This window comes from Carassius gibelio, chromosome A14 (assembly GCF_023724105.1).
Source record: "Carassius gibelio isolate Cgi1373 ecotype wild population from Czech Republic chromosome A14, carGib1.2-hapl.c, whole genome shotgun sequence".
Classification (NCBI taxonomy): Eukaryota; Metazoa; Chordata; class Actinopteri; order Cypriniformes; family Cyprinidae; genus Carassius; species Carassius gibelio.
This window is the reverse complement of record NC_068384.1, coordinates 12,843,763-12,867,029: the sequence shown is the minus strand read 5'-3', so window position 1 is coordinate 12,867,029 and position 23,267 is coordinate 12,843,763. Positions and strand designations below refer to the sequence as shown.

The 23,267-nt window shown below is 36.4% G+C and overlaps 1 protein-coding gene across 16 annotated transcripts in view; it reads left to right on the top strand.

The window, feature by feature from the left end:
• LOC128027554 (prominin-1-A) overlaps positions 1-23,267 on the top strand; it is a 47,468-nt gene that overhangs the window by 14,731 nt on the left and 9,470 nt on the right. For 12 of the 16 annotated variants that reach the window (XM_052615271.1, XM_052615261.1, XM_052615260.1 and 9 more), the window contains exons 2-15: positions 6,478-6,536; positions 7,895-7,921; positions 10,029-10,234; positions 16,613-16,733; positions 17,089-17,152; positions 17,231-17,320; positions 17,881-18,098; positions 18,177-18,251; positions 19,752-19,815; positions 20,413-20,572; positions 20,674-20,826; positions 20,917-21,040; positions 21,143-21,246; positions 21,594-21,678. In XM_052615271.1, coding sequence (XP_052471231.1) covers positions 6,478-6,536; positions 7,895-7,921; positions 10,029-10,234; positions 16,613-16,733; positions 17,089-17,152; positions 17,231-17,320; positions 17,881-18,098; positions 18,177-18,251; positions 19,752-19,815; positions 20,413-20,572; positions 20,674-20,826; positions 20,917-21,040; positions 21,143-21,246; positions 21,594-21,678 — 1,550 coding nt within the window. The remainder of the gene's footprint in view (positions 1-6,477; positions 6,537-7,894; positions 7,922-10,028; positions 10,235-16,612; positions 16,734-17,088; positions 17,153-17,230; positions 17,321-17,880; positions 18,099-18,176; positions 18,252-19,751; positions 19,816-20,412; positions 20,573-20,673; positions 20,827-20,916; positions 21,041-21,142; positions 21,247-21,593; positions 21,679-23,267) is intronic. The other 4 variants (XM_052615265.1, XM_052615267.1, XM_052615266.1 and 1 more) reach the window with 1 other exon arrangement.

The following is a 23,267-nucleotide window of genomic DNA, read 5'->3' as shown; positions in this document are numbered from 1 at the left end:
GAGTCTCTTCTCCGTCATGTTTTAATGTAGTTCTTACAGCATGTTTATCCAGCTTCTATGCCTCAGTCTGGTAGCTGAGCATCGATAGCTTCTTTCAGAAGAGACGTCTGGCTGTACCAGGTCTCTGCGCATCTCCCTGAGGCTTTTGGAGCAGTAAACAGAATACAAGAGCAAAATGTAGCATGCCCTTGGAAATTTGTCTCTCTGATAAGATTTTTTTGTTTGTGTGTGTGCAGTAATCCTCTTAGTCACGCAGTTATAATTGTACGCAACATTTTAACATATAAAAATAGAAAACTTATTTAAATTTGTAATAATAGTTCAAAATCTTAATGTTTTATCAAATTAATGCATCCTTGTTGAGCATAACAGACTTATTACCGACTTAAACTGTGACTGTGCCGAATAGAAGCAGAAGTTTTTTATTTCTGCAGCTTTTTATTTAAAGAACATTTCACAAATAATAAAATGTTGGCAACATGTATGTCTTCACCATGTCTTAACTATCACGTTATTTACTTTCTAGTATCATAAAAGGTTGTATGTCATATTTCTAATCAAATCATGCATCATCTGAAGTCATCTATTTCATGCCATGATCAGTCATATAATGTATGAGAACCAATGGCATCAAACAAAATCGAGTTTACAGACACAGCCATTGAGATTAGAAGATGACTGTTTAGGCCCATTTACACATGGCATTAAAAGTGTCCTGGCTCTTCCAATCTTTATAATGGCATTGAAAGAAGGTCGAGGTTTTGAGACCTGCAAACTGTGGCGTTCACAAGAGAGTGGCGTTCCAGCAGATGACATAGAATGTGGCCGTAGTGTCTGCTCCGGTGAGAATATGCTTAGTCTGGCGAGAACCAGACTCTCCTCTTGGCTTATATCGAAATCCTCTGACAAAATCCTTGTTTTGTACTTCGAAATCGTGACCAGTGTTTTGCTCTCTCTTTTGTTTCCTCAAGCATCACTTCTCACCTGAGCTTACATTATGCCTACATGCTACGTCATCCTCTGAAACGCCACTTTCTCATGTTTGCTCATATGACAGTTAGCAGAAGATAGACATTACAGTTTATAAAGTTTTGAGTATGGATATTTTTCTTACACAAATTCATATATTCACTTCAGAAGGCCTTAATTAACCCCCTGGAGCCATGTAGAGCATTTTTTATGACAAGTGGATGCGCTTTATTTTGCTTCAAAGTCTCAACCACCATTCACTGCCATTATAAAGCTTAGAAGAGCCAGGAAATTTCACTCCAATTGTATCCGTCTAATTTCCATTTTTAGGTGAACTACACATTTAAGACAGATTTTCTTGAATGCTTGTTGCCTATATTGCAAAAAGCTGCCCAGGATGCTATGGCCACCTTAACTTGCATACCCTTACCAAAAAGTAGTATACTGTACTATATATAAACTAAAAAGTTTATTTTACTAAGTATACTCAAGTATAGTTTAAGTATATTTGCAAGTATACTTTATATAACAAGTATATAAATATCAGTGTTCTACTAGTATACTTAAAGTGTACTGTTTCAATACTCCTTGGGACTAAATTGGCCCACTTTCTAGTGTATAAAAGTACTTTAAGTATAACAGTAGCAAACTTTGAGTACACAACTAGTTTACCTCTATGTTTGTAGTTTGTAATGCAATTATACGAAAAGTGAACTTTAAAAGTGATAACCTGATAGAATACTTATTAAATACTTTGTACACTTTAAAGTATAGTCTCAGTAAACTACTAGTTTAGTAGTTTTATACTGCAAGTATACTCATAAGTTTTCTTTAAGTGAACTTTACATCATACTTTAAGCTCAAATATATTTTGACTTTTTTGTAAGTATAAGTCAAGTATATTTAAATGTAATTTTAAGTATATTTCTTAGGAGTACATAAAGCCAATTTCTTCGAAGCACATAAAAAGTAAACCAAAAGCATACTTTCCTATTTTAAAATAAGTATACTAATAACACAATTGAATTAACTGACGTTTAATGATTGCTATTCAAATGCACAGAGACAAATTGACAGTCTGCCAGTAAGAGGGTTTATTATTTAGCCATCTTCTTTCAGCTAGACATTTAAACATTAGCAGAGCTAGCATATAAAATGTTCAGTGAGTTTCTGGCATCAGATTGAACTCTATCACCATAGCCTGCTAACATATCATTCATTTCATCGTTTCAGCTATTTCAAAGCACATTTCAGAAGACTTGTGCCCTGAAAGGGCATTTGTAATCACTTTCTTTCTCTTGACAGACATTAGTCTTGGGTCTAACTGATGAGATATAAAAAGAGATTTTAGATAGTTTCATGTCTCGGGCATGCCATGATAATGTTAAGTGAGGCTTACAAATGTATTTTTTTTTTACTAAAAAAAGAGGCATACTTCTAAAGAAATCTCTTTCTCTCTTCTGCACCAGCCAAGATGTGTCTGAAAAGCATATTCGTGGGTGTGAGAGTGTATCCTGCTGGGAGGATGAGAGTAGGAAGGAACAAGTGCCGTGAAGGATGGAGACAAAATGGCAGCATCAAAGAAAACTTTGTGCTGATGAAAGATCCTGATGCTTGCTATTACAAGACTAGAATTAATACACATTTATGTGATGTACCACAAGGGTGCCCTATTTTATTCAAAACATAAATTGATCTCTAATGAAGTGGATCTCAAAGTGTGGGCTGCACTTCCTTATTTTCAAATCAGCTGTGTTGAAGATGTACACAAAATCCAATGAAGCATGTGCATCGTTTCTTCTCCTCTTTATAATGCATGATGTTTAGTGCACTTACTATGCTGCTTTAAAAAATAACTCAAAAAAGTTGTATAGCTATTTTTACTATACTTTTATGTTTGTTTTTAAGTTGATATTTACCAATGACCATTCTTTAATTTCCTTATACATCTGCTTTTACAATCCATTTGATGAAAAAAAAAGTTTTATCATTTTTTCTAAATTATTATTATATTATATGATATACTTTTCATATATTTGAAATTCCATTTTTATTAATTAAATCATAAAAACAATTATTTAATTCAAAATATATATATTTTTTGTAAATAAATTGAAGTGTTTTTTACAGAATGCAGGCCTACAGACAAAAAGACCTGGCAATGGTTTCAGTGGGGAGCGTGACGAAAAACGAGACCCACTGCTATAAACCACTGCTTACTAAAGAATGTAAACCAGCGTAACAAAGAGGAAGAGGAATGGGGCTATTAACGTGAAGCAAACATCTTGATTATATCAATTTTTTTTTTTTTTAATCCTTCACCCAAGGCCTGCAACCCACATTGACATGCAAAGACATAATCAGATGTTCATCATTTACCAAATGTTAATCGAAAGTAGATCACTAACAATGCCACATTTAGAGCAACCCATACAGTAACTTTCTGCTACATTACATAAACGTATTCATCTCTCTCTCTCTCTCTCTCTCTCTTTCTCTCTCTCTCTCTCTCAAAAAAAAGTATAAAAACCTCAGCTTATGTCATCACCTCAGGGTACCACAAGTAACCCCCAAGAAATAAAGCGAGTAGCTGTGTCCACTGAGGTGTGTGTCCCTGCAACTGGTATTTTGAGTCACTCAGCACCTTTGGTCCTTCTTTTGTTTACCACTGAGCCCTGGAGTTTGTTTACTTCCTGTTAGATGAATGGAAGCACAGCCAATCAAACCAGGTCAGAGAGAGAGAAATGAGAAGAGGTATTCTGAGGACCATGAAAACATAGATGGGGCCTGAGAAACTGCCAGCACAGTTTGTTTAGCTTTTATAAAGTTCTTGGACACTGTCTGAGTGCTGCTGTGGGCGGATGGATGGAGGATAGACAGAGGTAGAGTTTCCACTTAAAAGTAACTATTCAGATGGTTATTATATTGATTATCATTTATTTGACATTTTAAAATATGAATTACTGATTCAGCCTAACTATAAATGAATGTTTAAATGCTTTGGTAGTCGCTGCATCACATAAATTTGAGCGCTGCTTAACTTTCTTGAATCCCCAATGGTGTCTGCCGGTCATGTCGCCTCAAATCACTGTCTCACACTGAAAATAAATTACTTCCAGTTGTTTTGTCACTCCAAATCGCTGTCACTGTGAACACACCCTAAGAAGTCAGCTGGCCTGTTGGGTAGCATTGGGAAATGCAAGAGATTGTAGGGTGTTTTCAGACAGTGGCTGGATAAAGTATATGCTTCTGTATATTTCCGAATGTGTTTGTGCTTGGGTGAGTGTATTAAAGGCAAACTGCAGCTCCAATCGATTGGTAAAGGTTAAGAAGAGACGCTTCAACTATCTCCTCTCCACTCCTCCTTTTTTCAGCTTTTCACACTGATCTTCATTTTCTCCTCTCTGCACTGCTAATCCTTTTTGCCCTTTCTTTTTTGCTGAGAATTGGGGTTTTCTTGAAGAGACAGCTGTTGGACTGTGCCCCACTGATTCCTTATCCACAATCCAATCTGCCCACAGACCACTGAACTCTTTCTCTATCTGTCTGTGTTAAAATGGTTTTTGCTTGGTAGTTTTGATTATATGCTTGATCAGCATAAAATTGGTTCACACTGTCAGTTTTTGGGACTGACAACCACATTTACTTTAAAGTGAAGTGTAGTGACATACAGCAAAGTATGGTGACAGAATTTGTGCTCTGCGTTTAACCCATCCAAAGCACGCACACACACACGCACACGCACACACACAGCGTGGAGCCATTTAAGCTACAGCACCCGTGGAGCAGTTAGGGGGTTTTGGCAATAATGAAGTACATTTTGGTTGTAGACAAATTTAAGTTTGAGTCTTATTAGGGAGTTGAAATTTTCTTTGAGAGAGTCATTCCTTCCTGTATAATTAATTCCTTGTTGTATATGATGCAAAATTTAGGCAATCAAGTATCGAGGAATTTAAATAAATGTGTATTTCCTTGAATTAAGGGCATGCTAAATAACCAGGAACTTATGGAGACCAGCAAAATATAGCTAGACAGGCTAATGCAGTGACTGGTTTTTTCATGGTCACATGATATGATTGCTGCTTCTGCCTGGCTTTGAAGATGAGTAGGCCTTCAGGACCCACTGGACATCTCTGTAGAAAAGCATGAAGTCAATTTGACCCATGTTATTGCAAAAATAAGAGACTTGTCACTTAAAGGTCTGTACGGGTACAGTGATAATTATTAGAAAAATATTAGTTTCGTTTAGAGGCCTGAGCGTTGCAGTAATAGCCATATTGAATACCTCCTCTGAAGAAATAGAGATAATAAGCTGAAGTAAAACATTTTGTGGAGAACATTGACTCTTTGCTACTCTTCATAGAGGACCGAAAAAACCTCCACAATACCACAGGTGGAGGATGTACCTCTGTCTCTCACTCGTTTTCTTATGATGCTTTCAACTCAATTTAATACTGGATTTTGAGACTTTTAACAGAAATGTGGCCTACTACTCCAAATGTAACATTTCTGATTGAAACTGGGCATTGTAGAATGGGACTTAATGTAATTCATAGGGAATTGATTGGATGGATTGATTGTAAAATGTCTGTAAAATAATAAAGAGGCTCCATATATTATTGCATTTTAATGACAGATTACAAAGACAAAAAATATTCAAATGTATTTAGTAAATTTTTCTATGGTAGATTTAGTTACACTATCATTAAAATATTAAATCACATTCGCACTGCGCTGATATTCTGCTATTTTATTTATGATGGGATGTGAAAGATACATTTCCTCTGTTTTGGTGATGAGCTGTGGGACAGGAGGCTGTTCCTTCAGTGTGTTGGGATGTTTGCCATCACTGCACCTGTTGTTTGTGATGTTGTATCTAGGTGATCTGTATGTTGTATGCTGGTGGCTATTAGATTGTGGTGCTATGGGAATAGAAAACCTGAAGCTTCAAACCGGAAGGAATGCGAGGCAAGTTGTAAAGCGCTTTGGATGGCCATGGGTCTTTTGAAAGCGCTATATGAATGCAGTCCATTTACCATTAACTCAACCTTGGTCTATCACTGTATGAACTTTGTCTGTGTTTTTGAATACAATCTGCATATTTTACTAGTTAGATACAGGAATTTTTATGTAACAGAGCACTTCTTCCTTTTCTGTTAGCAATTCTAATAATGTCTTATGTTTAATGCATTGTAATACAACTTTTATCAGCACAGTCATACAAAACCTCACATACTATTGCTCAAACACTCCCCAAGGAAACTTTGTGATGTCTGTTTGTATGAAGATAGCTAATATTTTCTCTGAAGATTGTAGTAATTGTGATGGAGGCAGCTGGGGGCTAAACACTCTGATGATCCTGTATTGTGTACTGTGTTACACTCATCCACAGTGGGCTCATTGTTGTTTTTTCAGCTGGATGTGAAATAACATTACATAACCTGTTCTGACGTGGCCGCACTGTAAGAAGCCGCAGCATGCTGACTTTGTTTTTTAATGTCATTGCAGATCTTGTCATTACAGTGGCAAAGGATAAATTCGGAGCCATACAATCCGAGTCCCAGAAGGTAAGTGGATGCAACCATGCCTACCTGAACCTCCCTACGATTACAAGTTCAGTCACCACCGTTAAGTTGAAGAGACACTGTCTCAGTGCATCTATTATGAAACAATATTTTAATTGCATTTGAAAGCCAAGGATAGAGCCTTGCCCTATTATGCGCTTAATCTGGAAGAGCTGTTAATTGCTTTTGGCAATATAGCCTGTAGTAAAAAAAGGAAGAAACTATTTGTTGCTTTTTAATAACGAGTTTAATTAAACAACAGCTCTTGCTTTGAAGTTTCAGCATCTTACTCCCGGGAACAAACAAACATATGGAGCAAAATTTTATAAATCAGTTTTTCCGACTTTTGTTGTGATGGAGAGAGGAAATGTGAGTTCAGAGATGCACAGCCACTTCAATTTATCGTTATCTATATATATTTCTCAGTAAACAGCACTACATTATATTATATTATATTATATTATATTATATTATATTATATTATATTATATTATATTATATTATATTATATTATTTGTTTGTTTGTATTATTTATTATTTGTTGAAAAAATGTATACTTTTATTGAGCAAGAGCACATTATATGATCAAAAGGGACATTTAAAACTTACATTGTTGAAAAAAACTTTCATTAAAACAAATGCTCTGTTCATCCAGCAGCACTACTGTTATCAGATGTGATAATAGTAAAACTTTCTTGAGCACCAGATCAGCATATTAAAAGGAAAATTCAGCTTCGCCGTCACATGAATAAATTACATCTTCAGCTATATTAAAATAGAAAACAGATATTTAAATATTTCACAATGTTAATGTTTTACTCTATTTCTTTGTTTAAAAAAAGACAGCATTGGTGAATATAAGAGACTTCTCAAAAAAACTTTTAAAAAACCTTTCCAACCACAAACTATATATGCATATATAGATATAGATATAATTTAATTTTGTATATTTTTATATTAAAGGATCATCACTTAATTTAGTCATTTAAGATTAATTTAACTGAAAATTCGATTCAAATTCACAAAGCTGAATAACGATAAATTCACAAATTGTCAAATATTGGACTATAATCATATTCACTCATTCTTTTCAGTTTTTATCTTCTGCTCTTCTAACACTTAAGATTATGGAGAGATGGATATGGATTCACTCAATCTCTGGGACTGTCAGAATGGCTCTGGTTCCCATTACAGATGGGAGTGTTCTTTTTAGTTCTTAAGTGATTTGATTTGCCATTTGTTTGACTGTTTGATTTTGCTCACCATCTGTTCTGTTTTGGTTTGGTTTGGTTTGTTGTTGTTTTTGTTTTTTTTTGTTTTTTTGCTGATCTGCATGCCTATCATCATCTGGCACGTCCCAGCCAGAAAACATTGTTCTGATGCTACAGGTAATGTGTGCGTCCTGCTAGCAGTGTCAAGGGCCAAACCAGACCCAAGTCTCACCATCCTCATTCCTTAGTTACACCTAACCCTTATAAAACCCAGCTTTGCACTCATTCTATTCACATGTCTGTTTCAGTCTAATATTGACCATAGTTGAGTCATCCATGTAAATTGCTTAGGAACATTAGACTGTTTTAAAAAATTGCAGTGTATTGAAACTCACTAGATTTTTTAACATACAGTACTATAATTATTATACTTTTTTTGCCCTATTCACACAGCAGCAGAATACTGTTGTCAGTGCTTTATTTGAGTCCTGAATATGGTTACGCTCACACATAGTACAGTTATTTACGAGAGTGACAACCACATTCTCGGAAAACACGCGCTGTGTGAACTCATCTGGTTTGGTCATTCAGATCGAGAGAGCCGCTCTGTTGCTCAAACGCGTGTCAGAAGTGTGTTACAGGTTTCATGTGTGAGTTTCGGTAGCTTGCAGAGACACAAATATGAGCTGTCTGAAAATTTCCGGGTGCAAGTTTCCGCATGTAAAAAAGTAACCTTAATCTGCTGCTGTGCTATTTATTAATAGCTAAAAGAAAGAAAAAAAAATTTGAGAGTTTTAGTATTTCAGTTGTTTCTCCTAGACAGAAATGGGATTAAATGGAGAGTTACCACAGTAATTTTACATTGTCCTTTAGAGTTTCAGAAGTGATCTCACAGCTCTAAATGAATGTTACACTTTTATTATAGTTTATTACTTTTATTACTGGGAATATGTTCATTTAGCTTTTTTTCTCGTCCATCCTATATTAAAATCACAGGTATTCAATTTCTCTTTCATCTCTGTAATTGGTAAGATGATCACAGTTACACAGATTTACTCATTTTAAGCTGTTTGCAATTTTTAGCTCAGCCATGACCTAGTAAGAGGAGTTTGACTATGCTAACAGGGACGATGTTGTCCCCTAGAAGAAATCTAAATCTTAAATATGGAGATACGAGAGAAGCACATCAGATGGCTCGACCCTTGAGGGGTAGTGAGGGTTTTTGGTGACAGACAAAGCCTCTGGTTTATTCAGCAGATTAAGCTTATCTACAGGCTAGCCGGGGGACAGCCCTGCTCATTCAGAAATTCCCATAATGCCACAAGATGTGTGCAAATGGATTCAGTGGCAACATATGGAAAAGAGTGTTTAACATTATTCCATCATGTTACATACGGCATGGAAATTTTGCAGCGCATGATTTAATTTCCCTCACTTCAAAAGCCCTTTAATGGAAGGATTTGGAGACAAGAATATTTGCTTTACCTGAAAAAGAGTGCAAAAGCTCTGCATTTTTAGAAAGAAATATGAACTGTGAAAATATTTTGTTGCTCATTTAAATATTCCTTAGTGTTCATTTTAAAAATGGTTGGTAATACTTAAAAGAAATAGTTATCCCAAAAATGAAAAGCCTGCTGAAAATGCACAGGCCTTCCCAGATGTAGATGAGATCCTCTGCAGTGAATGGGTGCCGTCAGAATGAGAGTACATACAGCTAATAAAAACAGTACAATAATCCACAAGACTGCAAGTTTTATAATAATAAAAAGAATATACCATTAAGATGTTTTTAACTTCAGACCATTGCTTCTGGCTTAAATATTAGTTCTTTATCCATTATATTGTTTTAAACAAACTTGTCTACATCTTGGAAGGCCTAAAGGTGATTAAATATTCAGCTAATTTTAATTTTTGGATGATTTATTCCTTTACTGTCTGTACATGCAGTGCTCATTTAGTGTAACTATAGTTTTAAATAATCACTCTCCTTCCTTCCTTTTATCCACAGAACTAAACCTAAATGTTAAACCTGTATAACTTGGATGGTTTACTGGATGCAAATTAAGCCTTAGCTGAGTTTATTTATCTGAACTTCATTGCGGACTATTTGCCAGAGACGTGGCATGGCCCACACAGTTCTGTCCCAGACAGGAAGTGCCATAGATAAGCTCAGGCTTAAACTGCTTCAAGGAAACCATCTCAAATAATACCTCCATTTGTTTGCATTTATTGATCATTTCAAATTTTCTAATCTGTTCAACGTTGTTTTGTGTGCACTGTGCAGGTCATTTATTATGAGATCGGCTTTGTGGTGTGCACGGCACTGGGACTGCTGTTCACTTTGCTGCTGCCGCTGGTGGGGCTTCTCTTTTGTCTGTGCCGCTGCTGTGATAACTGCGGAGGAGAAATGCACCAGAGACAGCGGAAGAACGCGGACTGCCTTAGAGGACTGCTGACCACACTGTTACTCACCACCACCTTCATTATCACGTACGTTTTTGTGTTTGTCTGAACGTGCATATATGTGATTGCATGTGTAACATTTAACACCGTAAAGACCCGATCACACCAAGGATGATAACTATAACAGTAACGATAAAGATACCGTTTTATAAAATACAAACCACACCATTATTTTCCCTAAAAAAAAAAAAATTAACAGCTGATTGGATTGGAATTGAAAGAGCTTGAGACAGATGATACAACTACAGCATGTGCTGAAAATAAACAGAACACTGTCATGCATTGGTGTGGATGCTAATATAATTATCCTTATATTCATTGTCCATAGTGTGAACAGGCCTTAAGGCTCTGTTCCAAAACCTAGTGAGCTGCCTACATATGCAGTATTTTAAGGTATCATGAGCACAGATGCAAAGGCTATTTCAAAAAGTCTGTCTACCATGATGCCTACGGCTCTGTTCAAAAAAGTGGAAAACGCGATTCCATAATGTATTCAAAGCAAATTTAAGAAGGAAAATGCACACAATATTGATTAAAAATGGTTAAATTAATCTATCTATGTCTCATAGTTAATCTTTCTATCTATAAAATATTTTAATATTTTAAATAATAGTATTATATTTTATCCAGTATTTGCTGTATATTCATTTGATTATTAGAATATCAAATTCTTTACTTAGCAAAATGCTATCATTAGGCTCTGTTGAAATCAATTATGTCTCTATTTGTGCAAGCCTTTCAAATTGGTCACTCATAAGGTGCCACTTAAATGGAAGCTGTCTGTGTAGGTAGTGGACAGCAAAGGAAGCTTAGTAAGTTTTTGGAACAGAGCCTAAATAAACAAAGGCAAACTCAAAGCTGATGATAATTGCAAGAAAATTCCTTAACATGGACACTTCAAGCTTGCAAGTTATCTTCCTGTCCCTAAAGTGCCATGTTCCCAAAGACATATTGTAGACAAGTGTACACTCCAGGAAGAAATACAGCAGAACTGCACAAAAGCAGGAACTCCAGGATAGCGACGGCAAATGTTTGATGTTCCTCTGCTTTATGCATTCAGCCGGCTGGCTCTTTATTACAGATTCCATAGCACATGCCTGGCTGCCTGGAGATGGGCATGTCTCCTCATGTAAAAACCTCCCAGGATTTCAACCTGAAGCCGTAGCAGGGGCCCCTCTGCACACTCCTCTCTTCGGTGCTATATTAAAGCGTGTCAATCTTGTTCAAATGTGAAGCAGGCGCCACCCAGTCTCTTTGGGAAGTTTAACTGAAAATCATTCAAATGTAAAGTGATTGTCCTGAGAGGACTCTCACAGTGAGGTTATGGAAAATTGCTTGAGTCTGAGTTTGAAGCATCTCCAGGGGAGATTATTCAAGTTGGAAATCTTCTGATGTGTTTGGAGAGGTACTTGAATACTGTTTTTCTTAGTGGTGGGGTGAAACCAGGGCACTTGTTCATTGACCTGTCTTGTCATTTATCTCTGCCAAATTTTACATTTTATTATAATTGCTTGATAAACTCAGGCCGCTTTTCTCAGGGCTTTGCTGCTGCACTGGGCATACTGTAATTTAGGCTTGATGAATAATTAATGAAGTGACCTAATTATGCCAAGAAAATTGCTCATTAGTGCCATCTCACTCTTCAGCATTTCTTATGGGCACTGTCAACCAAGTCATGAACACAATGGACTGATGGTCAGACAACATAACAGCTTGAGGTGTTTTACTCAAGTAGTTTTAGTTCAATTCTTCTAACACTTTATCATACGGTCTTCCAGACTTTACATCACTGGTATACATGACTCAAGTTTGTTAGATACTTTACAAGAATAATTCAGTTGAAAGTAGTTTAATGTATTTGACTTCATAAAAGATTATCTGTACTAAATATATACTATTATGTATACTATTATATACTATTTTATGTATATTCACTACCATTAACTAGTTTGGAATTGGTAAGATTTTTTCATGTTTCTGAAAGGAATCACTTATGCTTACCAAGGATGCATTTATTTGATCAAAAATATAGTAGAAACAGTAATATTGTGAAATATTATTGCAGTTTAAAATAACTGTTTTCTATTTTAATATATGTTAAAATGCAATTTATTCCTGTGATGAAAAAGGAAAGAATTTTCAGCAGCCATTTATTCAAGACTTCAGTGTCATATGATCCTTCAGAAATCATTCTAATAAGGTGATGTTGTGCTTTAATAAACATTTCTTACACTTATGTTGTAAATAGTTGTGCTGCATAATATTTTTGTTGAGCCTGTGTTAAAAAAGGAATCTAAGGAATCTTCTGGAACATTATGAAAAGTCTTAACTGTAACTTCTGATCAATTGAATGCATTCTTGCTGAATGAAAATGTTTAAATCTTACTGACCACAAAATTATGAACAGTAATGTGTATAAAAAACATGTGCATGATAGATGTTTTCTGTCTTACTATTTAAATGTTGTTAAGTTTCCATGTGCTTGCATTGAGCTACAAATAGAAGCTATTGCCATTATTTACAAATGACCGCTCACATAAATTGTGTCCTTATTCTGGAGAAGGCTGCCCTTTAAAAAATAATGACACTGTCACACTTTTGCTTGCTGTTTTATTATAGATTTATTCAAATCTGTATAGCCCTTTATTTTTAATCAGCCATCAGCTAAAGATAGTCAGTTTAATTTAATGGTCATTGAATTTTTCATTGACTTGGATAAGACATCAGGGTTTGAAACATTGAAAATCTTTTGGTTTTGATGGCACACAGACATTGTTGAGATCTTTTCTGAAAAACTGGAGGAGACATATATAAGCTAACTGAACATTTTTCAGGAGACAAATCTGAAGCAGAAGTCTCTATTTGCTCTCAGTTTAATCTCACTGATGTCTAGGAGAAACAATTGAGATATTAAAGTGGTCTAATTTGTTATTTGTTGTTCCTGTGGGGCAAAGGGACTCACTCGACTGACTGTTGCTTAGCTATGATTGGATGTAGAAACCCAATGCTAGAAGGAGTGTTACGCTCAGGGCACTGAAGATCACCGGGGCTGCTGCTCCTCTGCCAACCCCAGGGCTCAGCTTGCAGAAATGGCCTGTCAAATCTAATACAGTAGAGCCTGTGAACCCACATGACATCCATAGTGCAGCTGGGCTGTGCGATGCTCACACATTTAATTCATTAAATCACCCTGTTTAGTCATAGAAAACCTACAGCACAGTATTTGTGCTGTTAAATGTCATTTTGGCTTGTTTTCGGTTCAATCAGCCTTGAAATATTATAATGCATGAATAGATTGAGATTCATTCTTGGTAATTAATGACTGTAGGCACACATATATAAATGCTTGCAGTTTAGCGTTTTTGTTAAGCATGCATGTCTGAGCAAAGACGGTTAGCATTAGCATATGCCGCTCCAGCCCCATATATATATATATATATATAATATGTGTGTGTTTATATGGAAAAGAAACAGGACTGCAAAGTTTAGAGTGTGAGAGATTAGTTGACATCATTTGCAGTTTCTATAGTAACAGAGACTACTCTGATTGGTGGATCTCTCTTTAGGATTTTGACAGAATTTGGAAATTGGGAAACTGAAATCACACTTACTTGGTCCGCAGACAGTTTGGCGTTATGAAAGGGGTGCTTTCAGCAAATATGTTTAAGAAACCCTGATTTGGGTTGTCTAGTGCCTGAGGATTGTCTGTATTTAGTTATTTCTAGCAAAATGTGAGAATGTGTTTACATAAGAGATGGTTACAGTGAGAATATGTCCTGATGTGACTGCTTCAGTCTCTCTGTGGTGCGAGTCTCTGTTCATTTTTAGTAATCATGTGATAGAACATTTCTTTTTTGGCACATAACTGTACAGTTGACATTCATTTGCAGGACTGTTTTTTGCAAAGGAGCATTTAAATAGATCCATCATCATGTATTACCGCGTTCAGTCCACTGTATACAAAAGTAAATCAGTCACTGTCAAAAGTTGCTTCTGTCCGTTACGATGATGAATAATGAGTATTTAAAAGTAATGTTTGGTTCAAAGAAAAAGGCCCACAATATTTTGGTGTTCAGAATGGAGAGAGAAAGCTTTTGTTTGTGCGGTTAATCATGTGTCCTCCTTCTGTCCTACACATGAATGGAAAAGAGAAATGATTGTCTCACACTTCAATTATCCACCCGATCTGGCCTACTTTCACTGCACACACATGGGGCTTGCCTCTTCCACTTCCACAAACATATTTAACTTGAAACTTGTGGGAACTTTAAAAGGGACATTTCGATTTCCTCTGGAATAATGACACAGTCTGGAGTCTAATTTGAAAATATTCTGCTTTATTAATAAATCAATCCAATATTAGCTTCTTCTAAATCATTGGGTGCTGAGATGCTTTTTAACTATTAAAGTGTCCCTTGTATGCTGGACACTCATTGTCTGTTTATCCAGCCCAATTTATCTATTTTCAATTTAATTAAAAGAAACGTGTAAAGAAATGTATATGTAAACACTAAGAACAAAAGTAATAAATTCTCATATAATATAAAATCTGTCAAATGTGCAGTTTATTGATACTTTTATAAAGAAATGTATATATAAACAAAACTACCATAACTACTTAACATAAATTCTGCCATACAGTATGTGTCCAAGTTTTTGAGTGGTAGTGCATGTGTTTTGTTTTGTGGCAATGGAAGTTCAATACATTGAAAAGCAGTTAAAAGCATCTTTTTTGTCTTGCCTTCCAAAATAAAAGGCTGCCCCTCATTTTCCAGTCGACAGTGGCTGTCCTTGCCTGGGTCAGTATGGCAGTGTGGTGTTGGTGGGCCGATCACATTACAGGTCTGTTGCGTGCAGAGGAATCAACAGGTAGACCTAGAATGCATTCATGGTGAAATAAGACCCGGTGGGTCATCTTCTGCTTAAAGAGACAGTCAAGTAGGTCCTCACCCCCAGCCTGCTCCTCAAACCCCCTTAGAGGCATTTATAGAAAGGGACATTGTGAGAGTAGCCCCAGGGTCCAGTCAGGCTAAATACAGCGATCATTGTGGGAGTAACGCTATTCCTGCCTCCATTAGTCTATAGAGACATTCTTCAGTGCACTGAACCAACCCAAGTTATAAAGCCTATTTTCAACATGATGCCAAAGTGAGCTCAGACATATTTTTAAGAGTGAGCTTTAATGAAGAAATACCCATTTAAATTTTATTTTATTTTATTTATTTATTCATATGAGGTGCCCTGCAGAGTTTTAGACCATCTCAGTTGCCTCTTTGTAGAAATGCACTTTACCATCTTCAAAGCCTCTTTGTTCACTTGCTGCTATGTTTTCCCTGATCTTATGGAGCAGAGCAGATAGCAGCTTACCAACACACAGTGTAGACAGAGAGAGGAGGACATGGGGAATAAGGGGGTGAGAAGGAGCAAAAACAATAGTGTTTTGTAGTTAGCCACCCATTTTATTTCTCCATCAGTCTGTGTTCTGTTTCTCACCCTAACACCATTCAGCAATGACCACTATCTGCATATAAAGCACTGCATTTTATCACGTGGGTCATTTTAAAACCAGGCAGTTTGCTGTTTTCTCTATTTCAGATGCTAAACTATAACTGAATTTGAATTAAGGTAGCCAAACAGGATGCAGAATTGAATTTAAGAGAAATTAAATAAAATGAAATTCATGTAATTCCTGTAAGGGTAGACCTTTTAATAATCTAGCATTATTACTAGTAATTGTATAATTATAATGATAATACCATATATTTTAAAATTACATTAATTTATAATACATAATTATTTTCAATATGTATTAGCCATAATAATATACAAACACATTTAAATGTATATGTATATACTATAGTATTTATTTATTTTGTGGATGTCCATGTTTGAGGAACACTTCATTTCTCAGAAAGCTTTTTTACATTTTTGAAGTTTACATTTAAAATAGTTTAATGGCAGTGCTTAATTATGAGGTTACTAGGGAAAAAAATAACTTTTTTTGTAAGAAAATAATAAAAAAATAAATAGTTTATACATGTCCATTTGTAATAGTATTGATAATATTTATTTCAGATAAGTTTTTCCAAATGTGTGATTTGGTCAGAGTTGGTGTCATTATTCATTAAGAGTATATTGTATAGACCTGCAGCAGTATGATGTTGCCTCTCAGTATGTTGCCAGAGTATGAGAACATTCCCAAAGCAACAAAGTATCCTAAGAGAAGAGCACGGTTGTGAGCAACATGCCTCTAGTGATTGTGTTGCAGTGCTGCCACCCACTGACACTCCAGAGAGCATCTTACTGACAAGGCCATCCCAAATTACAAATGTTCCTGTTCTTGCTTTTCTGGCTTGAATCTGATTTAGTTAGTGTGTTTTTAACAATGCTGTTTTCAATCATCAGGGCAGGGGTCCTTTGTGCATACACAGCCAATCAGAACCTGAGTTCCCAACTGAAGAGCATGAGGAGCCTGGTGAAGAGTAACTTGAAAGACCTGCACACCTTTGCCAATCAGACTCCTGCTGTAAGTTATAGAACCAGAACAAACATGTGCCCACACATACACTATTACACTGAGATGGGTGGATGAATAACACATAGACAGATGGTTAATAGGTCAGTCTAATGGACAGATCAGCCATCTGATGGATGGATGGACAGCTAGACAGATGATCGGTCGAATAGATAGATAGATAGACAGACAGACAGACAGGCAGATAGACAGGTAGATGCAGATGGTTGCCTGAACAATGGTAGGTTGAATTGTTTAGATATAATTATATGAAAATATTTAACTGCATAGTTCTGCAGTAGATGTCTTTGTATTGGCCAGTGAGGTTCTGTTTGCTGAATATATTGCTGTGTTGTCTCCCCTTCAGCAAATTGATTACCTGATCTCTCAGTACGGCACAGTGAAGCACCGTGTGCTGTATGACCTGGATAGTAAGTATGCTATCGGTCATCTGGAGTGGAATGGAAGGTGTTTCTGATGTGAGGACTCATATTGTGGTGTTTCTTCAGATGTAGGTCTGCTCTTGGGTGCAAGTATACACGAGGAGCTGGGAAAAGACGTGCAGCCCGCTCTCAACGCGGCTCTCAGCATGACTGGAAGTATGTCACTCGCCTTTGTGTTTATTTTCTGTTTGTTTCTTTCTTTACCCTTTGCTGGGAAAACTATTTATCACAATATATCATATTTCACATGAGAATATAATGTGACTATTCAGTCCATTGCTTTTGTTGGTGTCTTATTTCACCGTTTTGTCTTTGATTTGTTAGTTAAAGTGGAGAAATCCATTAAAGGTAAACCATAAGAGACTCTGACTTGTCCTTCCTGTTACCTTCTTATCTGTAACAAAGTTGTGATTGACTCCTTATTCCTTCCCAACAATATCTGGCCCAGTTATTTTCCCATGTGTATTCTTGTACCCTTCCTTGGTGGAACCTGCCCGTCATGTGTCTTAAAACCAAGATATACCTCAAAGGTTATGAAATGTGTACTGAAAGCTCCAAAGAAAATGTTATCTCACCTCAATGGATAATATTTTTAAATTAAAGATGCATGTGTGGATTTGATGTCCTTCAGTATTATTTGTTCCTTGGTTATTGTGTGTGGTCTCTGTTTTTGAGTATTCATTTATGTGTGTTGGCTCATTTGTTTCCTCTTTTAGCAATGCGAGACACTAAGGATGCTCTAGAGAATGTGAGTTTGACGTTGGACACTTTGCAGGAAGGAACAGTCAAACTGCAGGCTAACCTCAGCCTGGTGCGTGGAAGTCTTAGCAGCGCCCTTAATGATCCTGTCTGCACAGAGAAACACTCAACTGAGATTTGTCAAAACATACGTAGCACCCTTCCCAGGCTAGACATTGCAGCCAACTACTCATCGGTATGGAAATAATCTATAATTTTTTCTTCCAACATATTGTCATCAAAATATATGACAGACATAGATTTTTTTTTCCAGTTGCCTGATGTGACCAACCAGTTAGACAAAGTGAATGATGTTCTAAAGACGGATCTCGGTCAGATTGTGAAAAAGGTATGTTTTTCCCAGAATTCTTATGACATGTTTGTGAAGATTCAGGAGAGGACATGTTGTGTTTCATGGTGAAACAGGATATTCAACAAGAATTTTTTTTTTTTTATCCATTTGGGAATTGATTTGATTTTGATGAGTGGTCACATAGTGCGAACTACGGGGGAGCTAGGGGGAGCTCGGCTCCCCTTAATAAGACATGGGCTCCCCTGAAAACGAGAAATGTGAAATTTTGGGGGGTCTCAAAAAATATTGACAATATGAATATTTTGAAGTACAATTTCAGTTGTGCAATGTGATTATGATGGATTATTAAGTGTAAAATAGCAAAAATATTATTCATTCATGCATGACGGCGATTAAAACCTAATTTACTTAAATAAAGATTACTATACATGCTATTCTTGTAATGAGCATCAATGTGTGGGGGCGCTGCGCTGCAAATTCCCCGTTAGTACGTCATATATTCATAGAAAAAAATAAACGTTGGAGGCCATTAATTCATAAAAGTCCTTAATTCATTCTGCAATTATAGCAATGATAGAAATGGTAAAAAGAAAACAAGGCAGTTTAATTAATTTTGGTTTTATTAAGAAATTGTGTAGTGATGACATTTATAGCACGACTGATTCATTTGCTACAAACACTTATTAGATGTACTTGCCGTACATCCAGTCATGCTTCTTGTGCACGCTAGTTCTGATCGTACGTATAGTAACTCGGCAACTACGCAAGAATTGTATTATGTTTGCGTAAAGGGGAACAGAATCGACTGCTACACTGGTCACTATCCTAACCCCTCTTGCTCCGAGTCCTCATTCCCGTTAAACTGGAACAGCCAGCAGTGGAGAGACTGTAAGAACCGATATACATGGCTGTTTTTTAAGGATGGAAGCTTGAGGAGCATCTCTTGTAGGGATGCAAAAAACCTTCTTCTGTCTGAAAAGTTACCTGGCACGCACTTGTTTGAGGAGTGGATTAATGGGGAAATAAGCAGTGCTGCTCAGAACAAGTTGCGAAAAAATGTATATAAACACAGGTTTTTTTGTGGGTGGCTGTTTGTTTGCTGTTTGACCTATCAACTTGTGTTGATAAAGTATATATATATATATATATATATATATATATATAAAGTAATGCATATACAGTTGTAGCTGTTATGTATCTTTGTAAGTCATTGTAAGTTTTTTTGAGGCACTAGTGTCGATAAAATCTAATAATAGTGCATTCACTTGTAGCTGACCTTATTTGAGGCACACGCAAGTGCACCCCCCCCCCCCCAAAAAAAAAAGTGGGCTCCCCCAGAAGACACGGTATAGTTCGAACACTGAGTGGTCATACATACTAACATGAATCCAAGCAGTTTGAGGGTAGGGGGTTGAAAAGTGAAAAGGTCATATTCGTGACTGAAATAAGGTTTCATTTCAGTTTTGATTTCATGTTGGTTTTTAAGGAACATATAAACTTTTCTCACTCTTGCACCTTTTCATCCTAATCGCACAGGGCTTTGCATCCTTTAATGACACTCCCACCTTGGTAAGAGATCAAACCCGAAATATTGTGGAAGGTGAGTTTCAAGATTAAATCTAGACCAGAAATCAGATCTTAGGAATTTTCTTTTTTTTTTACAGACCATCTAAAGTTTCATACAAAGTCCCCTCTCAGTAATAAGAAATAAAATGATACATTTCTTTACTTTTAACTTACTAAATGTAAACATTTAGACTTTGCAATAAGGTTCTATACATTAACATTAGTTACTGTAAAAGCTAATAGGAACTAACCATGAACAAAACTTTTATTTTATACTTCTAGTTCATATTTATTATTCTATTTGAATGCTAATTTCCACACATTACTAACACATTTTTGAGATTTAAAGTTAACCTAACTTAGATGAATGCTTTGATTATGGTGTAAAAATTGTTAATGTTATTCAGGTCAAATTCATTTAAACATTGCCTTAATAACATAGTGTCATAAGAGGAGGATGGACGTTTATCGAGTTTTTTTCCTTGACATTTCCCTTTGCTTTGCATACCTGGGCACATACAATAAGACACGATTTCCTGTGAATAGCATAGATGATGAAATATGCTTTTCACATAAAAATGTCAATGAATCTGCACTAAAGCATTTTCTAATACTGTTGTGTCTCCTGTAGGGGTGAAAGTTCTGCTGGACGAGATTGGATCAAACATCACCAGTTTCACCAAGCTCTTCCCGGTTCAAAGCTCTGTGTCCAACTTCACCAAAATGATCTCTCACACACACTCACAGATCGAGGACATCTACCCTCAGGTCGATCAGATGGATTTCTACAGGTGCTTCAGAGGACTCAACTCGACCAGACAAAAACTCTTCACAACCTTTATTGTCCTTGTTTTCGTGACCTCGATCTTGTTCATAATGTTTTTGTTTTTAGGTGGATCTGTTGTGTTACCCTGTGCTGTATGGTTGTGCTCATCCTCACCTTCAATTTTCTGGGTTTGTTGTGTGGTATTCTGGGATTTGACAGGCACTCAACTCCAACCACACGTGGTTGCGTCTCTAACACAGGAGGCAATCTGCTCATGGCGTGAGTTCGAGTGCAACAACACTGAGTGCAGGATGTGGTATAAGACCGTTTTGTCTGCACTCACTGACACACTCTTCCTCTGTCTCGCAGTGGTGTGGGCTTCAGCTTCCTGTTCTCCTGGGTGCTCATGGGAGTGATAACAGTGCTGTTTTTGGTGGGTGGGAATCTAGAAAAGCTTGTGTGTGAACCATTTCAAACCCGACAACTGTTTAAGGTAAGAGAAACGACACAATGTCAGAAGTTTTTCTGATCTATGGATCATCTCACATCATGCTGGAGAACGATACGAGATGCAGTGTGATTATGTTGTGTGTAGGTGTTAGATACACCCAACCTGGTCAACTCTGCTTGGAGAAACTTCATACCAGGATACCTGTACAATGACCCTGAGATGGACCTTACAGCATATTCTCTCTACAGGTAACCTTGTAATGTATATCTAATAAATATAAAATGAACAATTATATTACTCTATAATAGTGCTGTTAAGTATTGGTGCTGTATTGTAAGTGCAATTTTTTTTAAATAAATATTTGGATAAATATATACATTTAGTGTATTAAATACTAAATATTGAACCAAATATTCAAACAAATTACCAATTTTCTCTGAACTTAACTTTTCTGTGCCATTTTACAATAGATTTGTCTTCATCCTTCAATAGTCCAGCAGATGGCAGCAGAGAATTAAAAGTCTGAAATGAAAGTCTGCTCATAATAAGATGGAGTTAGGTTTGATTTCCCTCCTTTTTCTCTCTTCTTTTGCAGTAACTGTAAGGACAACAGAGGGATTTACTCAGCTCTTCATCTGGATAAGATCTTCAACATCTCAGCCTTCTTTAACACTAGTGTTGTGAGTGGATCAAGGCTTCGCTCATGAGAACAAGCAAACTACAACTATATTTACAGTGATATTCGAAATCTTCCCAGCAGAACACGCAATAAAAAGATAAAAAAAAATCTCAAACATTTCAGCAGAAGGCTCTAAACAAGTAGCTTGGGAAGAGTCCAAAGCAGCGTTAATTGTTCTGAAAAGCACACCTGGATTATGAGAGTTATTACAGATAACATTAGAGAGATATTTTAATTTCTCAGATCTAAATAACCTCAATTATTTGATATTTAGACAAGTTCTCCTTTAAAATATAGAAAGAAATCTGCAATTTATCTTTCTTCCAGTGGCGTTCTACCCTTCTACACTCAAGTCTTACAGCTGGAGTAGTAGCATTCAGCCACGGTTGAACTCTATAGGTCTTTCTCGAACCATCCTAAAGGGGGATGTATCCAAAATACTTTAGCAGGTTGAAAAGAAAAGAGAGGTTAAGTCATCTGTATTCAGGCCATTTGAGGAAATTGAATAATCATCACCAATGCCATTGAAAGCCACAGAAAACAATTGAGCAGTTGTAGGATTCATCGTACGACAGCAGCGGGCTGGAGCAGTCGTTTTAGAATCACAAGGAGTAATATTGGTAAATATTACCAATAGGCAAGGCATATGATAAAACCAAATCTAGTATATGTCCACCTTTATGTGTGGAACTAGTCACAAACTGAGTTTAATTAAAAGACAAGATTTAAAAAAGCTATAATTATGTAATATAATTCTGTAATTTAAAGTTAAAGTTAGTATTATAATCTTAATATCCAAACTAACCTTACTGAGTATATTTTAAGTGTTTGTTTACAAATCAGCAAATTTCAACTTTTCAAAAATAATATTGACTCTCAAGTATATTTTACAGCATCAGTTGAGCTATTTTGTTGTTGTTTTTTTGCTTGATGTACCTGGTATACAGTAAATCCAAAATAACTAATATTAAAATGAAAGCTTGTGAAGGATGATCGAATCGAATTGTGAAATTTGTGTCAAAATCCAGCCCTATGAAATACCCACTATGCCATGCCTAGGTGCATTGCCTATCCATCTGGTGAGAGAGCACCAAAAATAGTGGCAAACATACACCGATTTAAGAAGGGGGGCACGCCAATGATGCTTGGACAGCTAAAATAACTTTGGGGGGAAATGGGGAACCCAATCAACACTAATATTACATAGGGACATCCCATTCAGCCAAGTTGGGTACACAACTGTCCTCAATGTGCTCTGTACAAAGGCTAGGTTCCCTTAAGAATCAAGCGTGAACAGAATCCACTGCTGTGAATACATCGCTATGAACCCATTCAAATCCAATTAGAAGTGAACGCATTCATGCAAACGCTGTCTAAAATCTCGGGTGAAGGTGAAGCAAAGGAGAACCAGACTTCTACCTTCCTTCTCAGTAATCCCACAAATGCATACAACGAGCAAACCATGCTTCCTCAACAGTCGAAAGCACTCCATCCATGCTTTTTCACAAAGAAATAAGAGCAATGAGCGCATTCAACTCACTTGCGAGCTGAATGCTTGTGTTCTCAGAATCAGAATCAGAATCAGAAAGA